The 15656-nt window shown below is 43.9% G+C and overlaps 1 protein-coding gene across 2 annotated transcripts in view; it reads right to left on the bottom strand.

Annotated features, from left to right (window-relative positions):
- The window catches only part of PAIP1 (poly(A) binding protein interacting protein 1), a 51389-nt gene that overhangs the window by 5704 nt on the left and 30029 nt on the right, over nucleotides 1-15656 (bottom strand). For both annotated transcript variants that reach the window (XM_070743391.1, XM_070743390.1), the window contains exons 6-10: nucleotides 11627-11752; nucleotides 6466-6572; nucleotides 4893-5010; nucleotides 4706-4760; nucleotides 2436-2520 (exon numbers count right to left, since the gene is read on the bottom strand). In XM_070743391.1, coding sequence (XP_070599492.1) covers nucleotides 2436-2520; nucleotides 4706-4760; nucleotides 4893-5010; nucleotides 6466-6572; nucleotides 11627-11752 — 491 coding nt within the window. The remainder of the gene's footprint in view (nucleotides 1-2435; nucleotides 2521-4705; nucleotides 4761-4892; nucleotides 5011-6465; nucleotides 6573-11626; nucleotides 11753-15656) is intronic.

The following is a 15656-nucleotide window of genomic DNA, read 5'->3' as shown; positions in this document are numbered from 1 at the left end:
GACTTGGGCGCCGAAAGGACTGTGGTTTAGAGGCCTTCTTGGTGGTAGGCCCCAATACTTTTTTCTTGTCCGTGGTCTCTGAAAGGAGAGGGTCCAGAAGATCTCCGAAGAGGTGATCACGTTTCAGAGGACCCATTGCTAACTGCCACTTCTGTCTAACTCCCGCCTGCCAAGGACGGAGCCATAACAGTCTTCTGGCCGTTGTAGAGGCCGCTACTGACCTGGCTGCGAATCTGGAAGATTGTAGAATAGCATCCGCTACATATTGGGCAGCTGCGAAGATTTTATTAAAATCTTGTTGGCCATGTAGATCATCTGGGGGCAGATGTTGTTGGAGCTGGCGAAGCCGCAAGAGCATAGCTCTGGAGAAGAAGGATGCTGCTGCAGAACTTTTAATGGCCCATGAATCTGCGAAGAAACCTCTCTTGAGCATTTGTTCGAGACGCTTGTCTTCTGGGCGCAGGACCTCCTCTGCTTCGCCAGGCATGGCCGCAGCAGAATGGAGTGTCTTCACCGGTTCATCTGGCCTGGGACAGGCTAGAAGTTCCTCATAAGAGGGAGAGAGCCTGTAAAGCTTCCTATCCTTGGGAGTGGGATTAAAACTAGCGGTTGGATAGTCCCATTGTTTGAGCAAGGCGTCTTTGAACAGTTTGGGCATAGGAATTACCTCAGTATCTTCCTGCTCTTCCATGAAATAAGGGAGATTTTCCTCCGGAGGGTCTGTGGAAGGAGTAGCCTGCTTTTCCTGCCCGGCTAGCCCCTTGGAAGCTCTAGCCTTGAGAAGGAGAGATTTGAAGAGTTGAGATGGAAAAATGGCAGCTGGGGCTGGAATCTTAATTTGAGATTCCTTGTCTTCCGACAGACGCTGAAAGGGGTCATCATCCTCTTCTACATCCACGTCCTCATTCTCTTCCTGAGAAGAATCTGAGTCCTCAATGATTGGGGCTCTATAGGAAGAAGGAGAGCTCACGGGACGGGAGGAGCATGGAGGGGAATGAGACAGAGAAGGCACATTGATGGCTGAGAGTTTAGCATCAATGGTTTTAGTCAAAACAGACAAGATAGACTGAAACTCCGGAGGTAAGGAAGAAATATCAGCCGGAAAGTTAGAAGGATCCCTGAAGGCCTGAGCAGGATCTGGCTCGGAGGAATCTTCATTAATATCTGGCTCCTCTGGACCTAAGCCCCATAGGTTAGGTTGGGGTGGATTTAGGTTTGGCTCATCCAGAGATAGCACAGGAACCCCAGAGAGAGGCAGGTTATAAGCCTCTGGGGGGGTTGGATTAGTATGCACTTGGGCCTGCACCTTTAAACGTTTGGCTGATTTATCATGTATTTTTTGTAGGGCTAGGTCCCTTCTCTTCTCAGCCCTGGTGGACTTGGCCAAAGAATGGGCTCCTGAAGAAGAGGAGGAAGAGGCCTGGGGAATATTAGAAGTATCATCTCCGGTAGGCCTAACCTCTCTGGGACCTTTGGTAGTGCCTCTCTTGGGAAAAGAAGCCATAGTCTGAATAAAATTACAGAAGACAAGGCTTGAGCCAAAAGAAATTTGGGGGGAGAAGAATTTTAATGAGCTTTCCCAAGAGAAGAAGTGACCCTGCTCCTAGGCCCAGGAGCTACTGCGATTTAGGGGCAATCCGGACGGTACCAAGAGTTCGTGTCCCTAAATGCAGCGTGGCAGGCCTCACTAAACTTAACTTAAGTAAACCAAGGCACACTGGTTGGAGGCCACGTCCGTGGAGAATGGACCTGAGGAAACTCACAGCTACTCCAGGGTCAGGCGGCGGACTGGCAGCACTGATGGATGACCAAGAAGGGCAAACCGAAAGTGCGAAGTTACTGGGCGCGAGGGCCTGTGCGCCAAAAAAACCGCTCCGTTTTTTTATTTTTATGAACGGAGGGAACTAAGTCCGGGAGACAAACAAGTCCCACACCGCAGGAGGTAAATAGCCCTTAATTTATAATAACAATGGCTTGCTCGGCAGAACCTCCAGACCAAGAGGAAATATGTAAATTCCAAGCCGGCCGCAGCAGCAGCACGGGAGGGGAAAAAAGCCGCAAATGGCTGCGCTGCCCACTTCTCCCCCAAACTCGAAGCCCGGTACGGCTGAGTTGCTTGCAATGCCGGCAAGCTTAAAAGGTGACAAAATCTTACTTTGTTGAAGAGAAAGAGTCGAAGGGAAGGTGTTTTTGAGAGAGAACGAGCGTTCACGAGACCCGCTGGATGCGGGGACTGAGCGAATTCTGGAGAAGGGGCGGATCCAGCAAGCTTTTTTAATACTAGGCTCAGTCCCATCGGATTGGACAGGAGCAACCCATGTGACTGCTGGACCCGCTCCTTCAGTACGGAGAAGTGATAATCAATTTAGGAATGTTAACTATCAAGCTAAAATGATTCTGTCTGCATCACAAGTTAAAGTAAAAGAAGAACTTACTGGTCTTCAGCTCCTGTTCCATTTTCTTCATACCCTTGAAACAAATCTTGCCTGTCAAGAAGTTCTTGATATTTTTCTTGGTAATCTACAATATCAACATTTTATGAAGTACCACATCCAACCTTATTTATTCACTATATCTACTAGTAAAGATATTACAGATATGTATCTGATAGACAAACATAATCTGGGTAAACTCTTAATAGCACATTGAAATTGAATACCCTATGAGACTAGACTTTCAATCCTGGGCCTAGAAAGCCTAGAACTAAGACACCTTAAACATGATCTAAGTATTGCCCACAAGATCATATGCTGCAATGTCCTGCCTGTCGGTGACTACTTCAGCTTCAACCACAACAACTCAAGAGCACACAACAGATTTAAACTTAATATTAACCGCTCCAAACTTGACTGTAAAAAATATGACTTCAGTAACCGAGTTGTTGAAGCGTGGAACTCATTACCGGACTCCGTAGTGTCATCCCCAAACCCCCAACACTTTACCCTTACATTATCTATGGTTGACCTATCCAGATTCCTAAGAGGTCAGTAAGGGGCGAGTACAAGTGCACCAGAGTGCCTTCCGTCCCCTGTCCTATTGCTCTCCTATATCTCCTATACCTTTCTTCTATTCCTATATCTCTTCTTCTATTCTTTCATTGATATGTTCTATTACTATATCTTCTTTTCTATTATTTCATAGATATATTTTACTATGAGTATTTCCTCTATAACCTTCATCATGTATTTTACTCTGTGTGTGTGTGTGTGTGTGTGTGTGTGTGTGTGTGTATATATATATTGTTTTCGTAGATTTTCACGGGTATATGTGTGTAGATTGTTCTGAGTTCGGGTTTTGCCCTGTGTAATATTTTGCATGTCTATGTGACGTTTCGGTGAAATCACATTCACCATCATCAGGCTGAAGTTTTAAGCTTCGTGTTGCTGTAAATATGGAATTCCATATTTACAGCAACACGAAGCTTAAAACTTCAGCCTGATGATGGTGAATGTGATTTCACCGAAACGTCGCATAGACATGCAAAATATTACACAGGGCAAAACCCGAACTCAGAACAATCTACATATATATATACACACACCCACTAAAACTCTCATTGTGTATTGGACAAAATAAATAAATAAAATAAAATGTAATTAAATGTATCACTTTATTGTACTTCATCATGCTTATCCTGAGCGCTCTCTTCTCCTGACTTTTCTTCAAATAATGTTTACAATCGAGCAGCATAGATCCTCATTACAACATTTGTAATATACTGTTTTCTACCAACAAAAGTAAAAGTCTTCAATGTACAATAAAGTGGAAAGAAGACACATTATGTGCTTTAAACAATTAGTCAAAAGCGACTAAAACACTAAGCTACAGTGCTAAGCAAAGGAGTACAATTGTGAAAAGTCACACAAAGAAAAAAAGGGCTCAGACGGTGAATGTAGAATGTGCGTATGGAGTAAAGCATGATGGATAGAAATAATTGATTACTGTCATTACATACTCTTAGCAATCTCATACATACAGTTCTTGTTTAGCGACCTTTTGCAGTTATTATTGTGAAAAAAAGTAACTCTGTAATCAATTTTAAACCTTGGTGGCACAGTGGTAGGAATACAGTACTGTAAGCTCCTTCTGCTGACTGCTAGCTGCAGTTCAATTCCCACTAGTTCAAGGTTGATTTTGCCTTTCATCCTTCCAAGGTGGATAAAATGAGGATCCAGATTGTTGGGGGCAATAGGCTGACTCTGTAAACCGCTTAGAGAGGGCTGTAAAGCACTTTGAAGTGGAACGGAAGTCTAATTGCTATTGCTAATCTTCACGTTTAAGACCTTTACAGGTCTGTAAAATAAAGGAAAACTGAAGTAAGATCGTTAAGAATGGTTTTAATAGCTATAACAACCAAGTTGCTAGTCCCAATTGTGGTCCCTAAATGAGGGTTACCTATAGATGGATTTTATCCGTAATGATTTGTCAGAAAACTTTATATCTCTAAGTTTTACTTACCGTATCTTTGTTAATATTTTTTTTACAAATGACAGAAATAGCAATGGATTCAATAGCTTCTGATGTGACTGCAGACAATGAAACTAGCATGATGCTTAGGATTCCACCTGAATGGATAGAAAGCATTTTCTGGAACTTTTAATAAAGCTCTACCTATTTTTGTTTGCCTTCTTTGAGAGCTATAAAATTTAAATTTAATTAACTTCTACTTTAGCTATTTTTTGCAAAGCAAATAGTTAGAACATACCTGGATCTGCTGCAGTGAAAGGGACACCCTCTGATGTGTAAAATGTTGGTTCATTCTAGAATTAAAATATGCTTTATTTATTTATGTTTCTATTTTTTTAAACTTGTATACTTTAACATTTTTATATCTATTTCAGTAAAGCTATCTCAGGGATAATCTATAGAAGAAGAATGCCAGTATACTTTACCATGAAGTAGTTAGGATCGTTTTCTGGAGTTGCTTCCCTGTACGTTGAAGCAATATGTACCCTTCCCCAATTACTTGACCGCAGTTCTACTAATTTTAATAGCATATGCTTTACATCTCTGTAACAAAAAAGCAGAAAATAATAAATCATTACAATGTTTACCGTTAGAATACACCTAATTTATTATAGCTTTTCAAAATGTAAATACATTTTTAAAAAAAAATATATAATCTTTATTACAAATAAATGGGGGGAAGGGAATACAAAAAACAAAAGGTCTATTTAGTCATTGGTATAAATTCGTGCAGTTTTAAAGTATTCAATTCTAAAATAGTATACATATTTACATCAGGAAGAAAAGGGGAAATAAAAAGTAAGAGCATGGAAAAAGAAAAAAGAGGGGTAGAAAGAGAAAGAGAGGAGAGAAAAGCAAAAGGCAAGAAAAAGAGAAAGAAATAAAACAGCTAAGTAAAAGAAGAGAGAGCATATAGAGAGAAGATGGAGAATAGGACCAGCAAACGGCTGGTGTATCGCATCCTTACGACGTAAAGTTCATATTTATCGTTGGAGTGTCGTTCCCTAATTGTAAATTTCTATTGGTTAGATTAGGACTATAGTTTTAAAAATTTTCCCGTGTTATATATATATATAATGTTTACCGTTAGAATACACCTAATTTATTATAGCTTTTCAAAATGTAAATAAATTTTGATGCCAATGCATTGTCAAAGGACAACTTTTATTGCCAGTGTTCTCATACATTAAATATAGTTATTGAATATGACACAAGGGTTTGAAGAATCTACACCATTTAGGTTGGTTAAACAGTGTTATTTAAATTAAACACTTCTGTAGATTTTGTCTTTTTTTGCTGAGTTCAAGGATTCCAGCATCTTTCCTTATCACTTTTTAAGTGTACTGCTTTCTCTGAAATGTTTGTGTAAGCCTTTTGTTAACTCTTAACAGTTATGAGAAAAGCAGTTCTGGTCTTTCTATTACAGGCGATAATTCATACACGAGAAGTAGTATGTGATCTAGGCAAAGTCTAGGCATACAATAGATTGTGCAGGAATGTGCTCATTTCCACACAACAGATAAGAAAGAAGAAGTGGATATCATGGACACCAGGATCACTGCAGGACTAAAGGCAAATTAAGTTTCTTTAAGGGTGTAATGCAGGGCTAGAAAAAATTATAGCCTATAGATAATAACAGAAGGCTTTGCTAGTAAGCACAGGACAGTTTGCAAAGTTTATAATGAATATGGAATTAGAATGTAGAATTATTTAGGAAATACAGGCTGTGAAGACCTGGCTTTGCAGGCAGGTCTGGAGGCCATTAATATTACATCTGTCACAGCCAAATTTCCTAGGACCCTTTAAACTTTTTTACTGCATATATTTATTGAAAGATGTGTTATTTGAATAAGATAGATATTTTAACATACATGTCACAGTCAATTTTTCCTACAATAATTTTTTGTAGGAAATCAGCAAGAGAGCTAGAAATTGAACTGTTCCTTTTATTATATTAGAAATGACACGAAACAGTTTTTCAGTAGGGAATTTTCTTACCTGCTGCAATTTGCATCTAAGACAACATTTTCAATTTTCTGTATTATGCTATCCATATAAGTACTTCCTTTTTCTTTCCATGCATCTTCAAGGACAGATCCTGTCAACTGGGTAACAAATGAAAGCAATGACTGAAAACATTTGTCAGATTTAACGACTTTGAAAAAAGTGAATTGCATTGAGAATTGGATAGGAACTATGCTTTCTAACCTTTTTTTTCAATTAGTCTATGCTTCTTGCAAAGCTACTTTTATTTATAGATTTATAAAATGTGTATGGCTGCTCAACTCATACCCAAAGTTAACATCAAATAAAAACCCTCCCCACCCAACAAGCAGCACAATACTGTATATTAAAGAAAAAGCAACAACTGAAACAATAAAATGACAACCAAATTAAACTGCATTGTAACTCTACTAGCTGATGTTGCACTCATCTGGACTCAAATGCTGGGAGAGGGGGGGTCTTGACTGCTCTGGTCTTGACAGACATTCCAAAAGTCTGAAGGGCCAATGTTAGCCAGGTATCAGAGGGCAAATTTGTTTCAAAATAAGCGGTCCCACTCAGAAAGCACATAACTGAAGTCCCCAAAGGTGGCAGTGTTGAGAGCAAGAATGGGCTTTATTGGAGCCTTTGGGATAACCTTAGAGCAGTGATTTTCAACCTTTTTTGAGCCATGGCACATTTTTTTACATTTACAAAACCCTGGGGCACATTGAGAGTGTGTGGGGGGGGGGAAGGGGGGGGATTGAAAAAGTTTTAAAAATTTTTTTCTCTCTCTCCCTCCCTTTCACTCTATTTCTCTCTCCCTCCCTCTTTCTCTCCCTTCTTCTTTTTTCTCTCGCTCCATCCCTCTTCTTTCTCCCTTCCTTCCTCTCTTTTTTGCTCTCTTTCTCCCTCCCTCCCTCTATGTCTTTCTCTCTCCCACCATCCCTCCCTCTCTCTCTCTCTCTCTTTTTCTCTCTCTCTTGTTTTCTTTCTTTCTATCTCTCTCTCTCTTTCTCTCTCTCGTTTTCTTTCTCTCTCTGAACTTCGCGGCACACCTGACCATGTCTCACGGCACACTAGTGTGCTGCGGCACACTGGTTGAAAAACACTGCCTTAGAGAAGACAATCCTGCCTACCCTGTTTCTCCGAAAATAAGACAGCGTCTTATATTAATTTTTGCTCCCAAAGATGTGCTATGTCTTATTTTCATGGGATGTCTTATTTTTTTTAATGAAGAATTCACATTTATTGCTGAACAAAAAAGGAACATTTTTGATATACTGTACAGTAGTTGTCATCACAAACCAGCATAACCAGACAAACTGAATCCTATCAAGAATTTCTTACTACTACGTCCCATTATTTCCATGTACAACAATTATACTTTCTTCAAATATATGTTATATATCTTCTGTTCGGGAATGCTGCAAAACGAAATGTCTCCTACGTCTTACTTTCGGGGGATGCCTTATAGTAAGCAATTCTACGAAACCTCTCCTATGTCTTACTTTCGGGGTTGACTTATTTTCGGGGAAACTGGGTATAACCATATTCTACATTATGTAGGGCTTGATAGATGATGCACAGAATCTTGAAGCCTTTTAGAAGCCAGTGCAGCTTGTGGAGTAAAGGTGTATTCATAACCACAGAACAGCCTGTAACTACCTGAGCCACCATATTCTGGACCAAGAAAACTCCCAGATGTTCGTCAAGGGCGGCCCCCACCCTTGCAGAGAAACAACTTTGCGTAAAGCCCATCTGTTCATAGCTTGCTCCATGACTCTTGTTTTGCTTTCTTTGCTCGGCTTGGATTGTCAAGGACTAATTTCTAGGAACTTTGCCAACTCATTGAAGATAACTAGGCTCCCTTGTTCTTCATTGTCTTCGACCACTTGGAACTCTCTATTTCTTATTTCTTATTTCTCTTCTTCTTCTTTTGAACAGTGATACCTTGCATTACAAACTTAATTGGTTCTAGGACGAGGTTCTTAAGGTGAAAAGTTTGTAAGATGAAACAATGTTCCCCATAGGAATCAATGGAAAAGCGATTAATGCGTGCAAGCCCAAAATTCACCCCTTTTGCCAACCGAAGCACCCATTTTTGCACTGCTGGGATTCCCCTGAGGCTCCCCTCCATGGGAAACCCCACCTCCGGACCTCTGTGCTTTTGCTTTTTGCGATGCTGTAGGGGAATCCCAGCATTGCAAATACGAGCACTTCGCTGGCAATGGAAGTCCGGAGGTGGGGTTTCCCAGCGAAGGGAGTATCAGTGAAATTGCAGCATCGCAAAAACACCAAAGTCCTCGAAACTCCACCTCCGGACCTCTGTGTTTTTGCGATGCTGCGATTTCACTGAGGCTCCCCTCGCTGGGAAACCCCACCTCCGGACTTCCATTGCCAGCGAAGCACCCGTTTTTTGCGCTGCTGGGATTCCCCTGCAGCATCACAAAAACACGGAAGTCCAGAGGTGGTGTTTCCCATGGAGGGGAGCCTCGGGGGAATCCCAGCAGCGCAAAAACGGGTGCTTCCCAGTGGTGGTGGTGGGTTTGTAAGGTGAAAATGGTTTGTAAGAAGAGGCAAAAAAATCTTAAACCCCGGGTTTGTATCTCGAAAAGTTTGTATGATGAGGCATTTGTAAGACAAGGTATCACTGTATATCATATTCCACTTATATGAAAACCTTTTACCATAATTAATTATACACAGTAAATAACTTTAATACAAGTAAATCTATTCCCATATGTTTTATCACCCAACCTTAAAAAAGGTAAATCTATTCCCATATGTTTTATCCCCCAACATTAATGCAGGTAACTCTATTTCCTCATGTTTTATTACCCCTCTTCCTTCCCATTAACCTTCCCCTTTTCATCAAATCTCTTTGGTCTCTCAGAAATTCCACTTCTTGTGGGTTTCTCCCTTTCCTCCCCTTCTCCTAACTTCAGCTGGAAATTTGGCGTTTCCCTCGGAGGTTCCAAGGGAAATGTCACGTTGCAGAGATGTCCAAGTGGAGCAGAGGTGTAATTCAAAAGCACAGAAAAGCCTGTCTACCTGAACCACCATCTTCTGGACAAGGAGAAACTTCCAGCTGTTCTTCAAGGGCAGCCCCATGTACAGTGCATTACAGTAGCTCAAATAGGAATTGATTAAGGTATGAGCAAGCCCCCCTGGTCCAGCAACTGGCCCAGAAGACAAAATTGTTCAATAGCCTCCCTGGCTATAGCTGGCAAGAGTTGTTACCTGAGCAGAGGCACACTGAATCTTGAGTCTAGTTCAAGAGTCAAAAATGTAAACTCAAATTCTTAGACCTGTGGGCATCAAGACCTAGTGTCTGCCCTTCAAGGTAGATCAACCTAGGAAAGGAAAGTTATGAATGCTAATGCTATTTATTATATAGAATCTTCCAAGTCTGAATACTTTGTGAGAACTATGGAAAAGCTTTATCTTTGTGAAAACTATGGAAAATCCTGTCTGAAACATGTTGTCCAATTACATTTCTGTTCTGGGCTCGGGTTTCGTTTGTCTTCTACTATCTTGGTTGTGATTCTCCTGTTCCTCAAGGTTATTCCTTCTGGTCATTATGCCTACAACCATTAATATTTAGAAGAGTTGGCTGAAGCCTGTTCTTCCACATTTAGATACAAGAACAGAATTTTGGCAGCTTCGCTTGGCAGTCATGGATGGAGATGTAGTTGGATTATCATCAGCATATGGACTGCTAGGATATCCTGTAATAGGGTAGGTTGTCCATGGACTACATGTAATATTCAACCTCCCATTTTTGCCAGGAGAGCTGAATGTACTTTCCCCCAGATAAAAATAACACTTAATCGCATGTGGGAGTGGGAGGCACTGTTCTTCAGTGGTTCTCCTCCTACCTCTCCGGTCGGTTGCAGTCGGTGTTAGTGGGGGGTCAGAGGTCGACCTCTAGGTTGCTCCCTTGTGGGGTGCTTCAGGGGTTGGTCCTCTCCCCCTGCTATTTAATATCTACATGAAACCGTTGGGTGAGATCATCCAAGGGCATGGGGTGAGGTATCATCAGTATGCGGATGATACCCAGCTTTACATCTCCACCCCATGTCCAGTCAGCGAAGCAGTGGAAGTGATGTGCCGGTGTCTGGAGGCTGTTAGGGTCTGGATGGGTGTCTACAGACACAAACTCAACCCTGATAAGACGGAGTGGCTGTGGGTTTTGCCTCCCAAAGACAATTCCATCTGCCCGTCCATTACCCTGGGGGGAGAATCATTGACCCCCTCAGAGAGGGTGTGCAACTTGGGCGTCCTCCTCGATCCACAGCTCACATTAGAGAAACATCTTTCAGCTGTGGCGAGGGGGGCGTTTGCCCAGGTTCACCTGGTGCACCAGTTGTGGCCCTATCTGGACCGGGACTCACTGCTCACAGTCACTCATGCCCTCATCACCTCGAGGCTCGACTACTGTAACGCTCTCTACATGGGGCTACCTTTGAAAAATGTTCGGAAACTTCAGATCGTGCACAATGCAGCTGCAAGAGCAATCATGGGCTTTCCCAAGTATGCCCATGTTTCACCAACACTCCACAGTCTGCATTGGTTGCCGATCAGTTTCCAGTCACAATTCAAAGTGTTGGTTATGACCTATAAAACCCTTCATGGCATCGGACCAGATTATCTCCAGGACCGCCTTCTGCCATACGAATCCCAGCCACCGGTTAGGTACCACAGAGTTGGCCTTCTCCGGGTCCCGTCGACTACATAATGTCATTTGGCGGCACCCAGGGGAAGAGCCTTCTCTGTGGCGGCCCCGGCCCTCTGGAACCAACTCCCCCCCACAGATCAGAATTGCCCCCACCCTCCTTGCCTTTCGTAAACTTCTCAAAACCCACCTCTGCAGTCAGGCATGGGGGAATTGAAATATCTTCCCCAGGCCTATATAATTTATGTATGGTGTGTTGTGTGCATGTTTTTTAAATTATGGGTTTTTAAGTTCGTATTATTAGATTTGTATTGTACATTGTTTCTTTCACTGCTGTGAGCCGCCCCGAGTGTACGGAGAGGGGCGGCATACAAATTTAATAAATAAACAAATAAACAAACAAATAAATAAATAAATTACAATATTGATATTAGTCAACACCCAAAGAAGCTCCATTAATAATTAACTTTTAAAAAATCAAGAATAAAAATGTCTTACTTTCAATAGTTTTACTGCACAAATTAAATTGCCGTCCAGAGGATTTGAAAAAAGTGTATTTAATAGCTCATGAAGTCCAGTTTGAAGAATGTCAGCTCGATTTACTTGTCCTTTACTTCCTTGTATCTATAAATATGTAAAAATTATATTTGTGTGAAAGTTTGTAAAATCAATAATGAAAATTAAAAACTATTCCAAGTTCATACTACTAAGGTATTTGGTATTTTTCTATATTAATTGAACAGCTGATTATATAATAGAACAGGTGTTGTGATCTTACCTGAATGTCTTTTCTCATCCGGTGGGATGACTTCCCATCTCAGGAATGGGAAATCCTCGATCAATCAACTTAAGGATCGAGTCAGTCAATTTGAATACTTGCTGAGAGCCGCCCCGTAGCCCCAGACCTGAGGAATCCAAAGACTAGACTCGAGCGTGGCAACTCAGTGAGTGGTATTTACACTGAGCGGAGTCTCCTTCCTGTGGCTCAGACTATAAATAAAGATCAAGTTAAAGGAAGAAGAAGAATAAGAGAAAGGGAGGGAACTGAAGGCTGGTTCCACCGGATGAGAAGAGGTGTTCAGGTAAGATCACAATGCCTATCCTCCATCCTGAAGTGGAACCAGCCTTCAGGAATGGGACATACCAAAGCAGAGACCCCAAGGGAGGGGGAAAGGAGTGTTCTGAGAGGTCTAGTGAATGTCCACCACCTATTGCAGGACCCTCCTGTTGAAGGTGGCATCGGCTGATGCAAAAGAATCAATTTTGTAGTGGCGAATGAACTGGGAAGGATGGACCCAAGTGGCCACCCAACATACTTCTTCAAGTGAAGCCTACACCGTGATTCCTGAAGGAACAGGTAGGGCAGCCAATTCGTATGCCTTGACAATAGTATTCCTGATCCAGTGACCTATGGTGGATGAAGACACTTAGTTGTCCACTCATTTAGGGATCTTACTCTCGCAGTGCCCGTGTCTTTTTGAAATAGTTCTTAGCCAATTTGGGATGGGGGTTCCGCAGGTCGAATGCTTGATAGGTTGCTGACGGTGAGTCCGATGAGCAATCTTCCGCCAAGGCTATGGCCGTTTGGCTTGAAGAGCAGAGAATGAATCCCCGTCCCACTTAGAAACATAGAAGTCTGACGGCAGAAAAAGACCTCATGGTCCATCTAGTCTGCCCTTATACTATTTTCTGTATTTTATCTTAGGATGGATATATGTTTATCCCAGGCATGTTTAAATTCAGTTACTGTGGATTTATCTACCACGTCTGCTGGAAGTTTGTTCCAAGGATCTACTACTCTTTCAGTGAAATAATATTTTCTCATGTTGCTTTTGATCTTTCCCCCAACTAACTTCAGATTGTGTCCCCTTGTTCTTGTGTTCACTTTCCTATTAAAAACACTTCCCTCCTGGACCTTATTTAACCCTTTGACATATTTAAATGTTTCAGTCATGTCCCCCCTTTTCCTTCTGTCCTCCAGACTATACAGATTGAGTTCATTAAGTCTTTCCTGATATGTTTTATGCTTAAGACCTTCCACCATTCTTGTAGCCCTTTGGGACCCGTTCAATTTTGTCAATAACTTTTTGTAGATGAGGTCTCCAGAACTGAATACAGTATTCCAAATGTGGTCTCAGCAGCGCTCTATATAGCGGGATCACAATCTCCCTCTTCCTGCTTGTTATACCTCTAGCTATGCAGCCAAGCATCCTACTTGCTTTCCCTACCGCCTGACTGCACTGTTCACCCATTTTGAGACTGTCTGAAATCACTACCCCTAAATCCTTTTCTTCTGAAGTTTTTGCTAACACAGAACTGCCAATGCAATACAGTGATACCTCAAGATACGAACCCCTCGTCTTACGAACAACTCGTGATACGAACCCGCGGTTCAGAAAATTTTTGCCTCTTCTTACGAACTTTTTTCGAGTTACGAACCGGTGTTCGGAGACTGCTGGGAAGCCGCGCGGCTGTTTTAAAAGGTGACAGCCGGGCGGCGGGGCTTCCCAGCACCCCCCCGAACCCCGAACCCGGAAGTTCGGCACAAGTTCGGGGTTCGGGGTTCGGGAGGTTGCTGGGAAGCCCCCCAGCCCGGCGGTCACCTTTTAAAACAGCCGGGCGGCTTTCCAGCAGCCTCCCGAAGCCGAACAAACCCGAACTTCCGTGTTCGGCGTTCGGAGGCTGCTGGAAAGTCCTACTTCTAGCCAGGACAGGAGCGAAGTGACATGGAGGAATGGGGAGCTGAAACCGGGCTGTTTCAGCTTTCCATCCCTTCACATCACTTCGCCGCTAAATCGTGTGGCAGCAAACATGCTTTGGGGTTTTGGCTGGGGGGGGAGAAGTAGGACCTTCCTAACTCCCTCCCCCCCAGCCAAACCCCCAAAGCATGTTTGCTGCCACACGATTTAGCGGCGAAGTGACGTGGATGGATGGAAAGCTGAAACCGGGCTATTTCAGCTTTCCATCCCTTCACGTCCCTTCGCCGTTAAATCGTGTGGCAGCAAACATGCTTTGGGGATTTGGCTGGGGGGGAGAAGAAGTAGGACCTTCCTAACTCCCTCCCCCCCAGCCAAACCCCCAAAGCATGTTTGCTGCCACACGATTTAGTGGCGAAGTGACGTGGATGGATGGAAAGCTGAAACTGGGCTGTTTCAGCTTTCCATCCCTTCACGTCCCTTCGCCGCTAAATCGTGTGGCAGCAAACATGCTTTGGGGATTTGGCTGGGAGGGAGAAGTAGGACCTTCCTAACTCCCTCCCCCCCAGCCAAACCCCCAAAGCATGTTTGCTGCCACACGATTTAGCGGCGAAGTGACGTGAAGGGATGGAAAGCTGAAACCGCCCGGTTTCAGCTCCCCATTCCTCCACGTCACTTCGCTCCTGTCCTGGCTAAATCGTGTGGCAGCAAACAGGCTTTGGGGTTTTGGCTGGGGGGGAGGGAGTTAGGAAGGTCCTACTGCTTCCTCCCCCAGCCAAAAACACAAAGCCAGGCAGCCTCCAGCCGCCAAAGGAGCCTCCTGATTCTCCCCGCTTCTCTGTCCCGCTCATTACCCGTGTCCGGCAGAAGCTGCTGCCCGATTGCTCTTAGCCGGCGGGATGCAAAGTGCTGGGGTGGGGGGGTGTCCTGACAGCCCCCCCACCCCAATGTGAGCGGCGGGGAGTCACCCATGGCCGGCAGAAGATCGCTCTTGCTGACCTGATGCCTCGCGGTGAAGCCGGGCAAGAGCGATCTTCTGCCGGCCATGGGCGACTCCCCGCCGCTCGCCCATGGCCGGCAGAAGATCGCTCTTGCCCGGCTTCCCCGCGAGGCATCAGGTCAGCATTCTGGACGGGCGGGCGGCGGGCAAGGATGGGGGAAGCCTTGCGGGGAAGCCGGGCAAGAGCGATCTTCTGCCGGCCATGGGCGACTCCCCGCCGCTCGGCCATGGCTGGCAGAAGATCGCTCTTGCCCGGCTTCCCCGCGAGGCAGCAGGTTAGCATCCTCAGCGGGCGAGTGGCGGGGAAGCCGGCGGCTGTGGCAGCTGCTGCAAGAGGCTTCCCCGCCTCCTCAAAGCAGCCTCCCAAACCCGAACTTTCGCTGAGAAGCCCCGCCGCCCGGCTGTCACCTTTTAAAACAGCCGGGGGGCTTCTCAGCAGCCTCCCAACGCCGAAGCCCCCAGGCTGTTTTAAAAGGTGACAGCCGGGCGGCAGCGTTTTTTTTGCGGGTTTTTTTGTTGTTGCACGGATTAATTGACTTTACATTGTTTCCTATGGGAAACAATGTTTCGTCTTACGAACCTTTCGTCTTACGAACCTCCTCCTTGCACCAATTAAGTTCGTATCATGAGGTATTACTGTACTCAGATTGCGGATTCCTTTTCCCCAAGTGCATTATTTTACATTTGGAAACATTAAACTGCAGTTTCCATTGCTTTGACCATTTATCTAGTAAAGCTAAATCATTTACCATATTACAGACACCTCCAGGAATATCAACCCTATTGCACACTTTAGAATCATCGGCAAAGAGTCATTGTAGCTATTGTGTTA

This window comes from Erythrolamprus reginae, chromosome 2 (genome assembly GCF_031021105.1).
Source record: "Erythrolamprus reginae isolate rEryReg1 chromosome 2, rEryReg1.hap1, whole genome shotgun sequence".
NCBI classification, from domain to species: Eukaryota; Metazoa; Chordata; class Lepidosauria; order Squamata; family Dipsadidae; genus Erythrolamprus; species Erythrolamprus reginae.
Note: the sequence above shows the minus strand (reverse complement) of the source record. Positions and strands in the feature narration are given on the sequence as shown.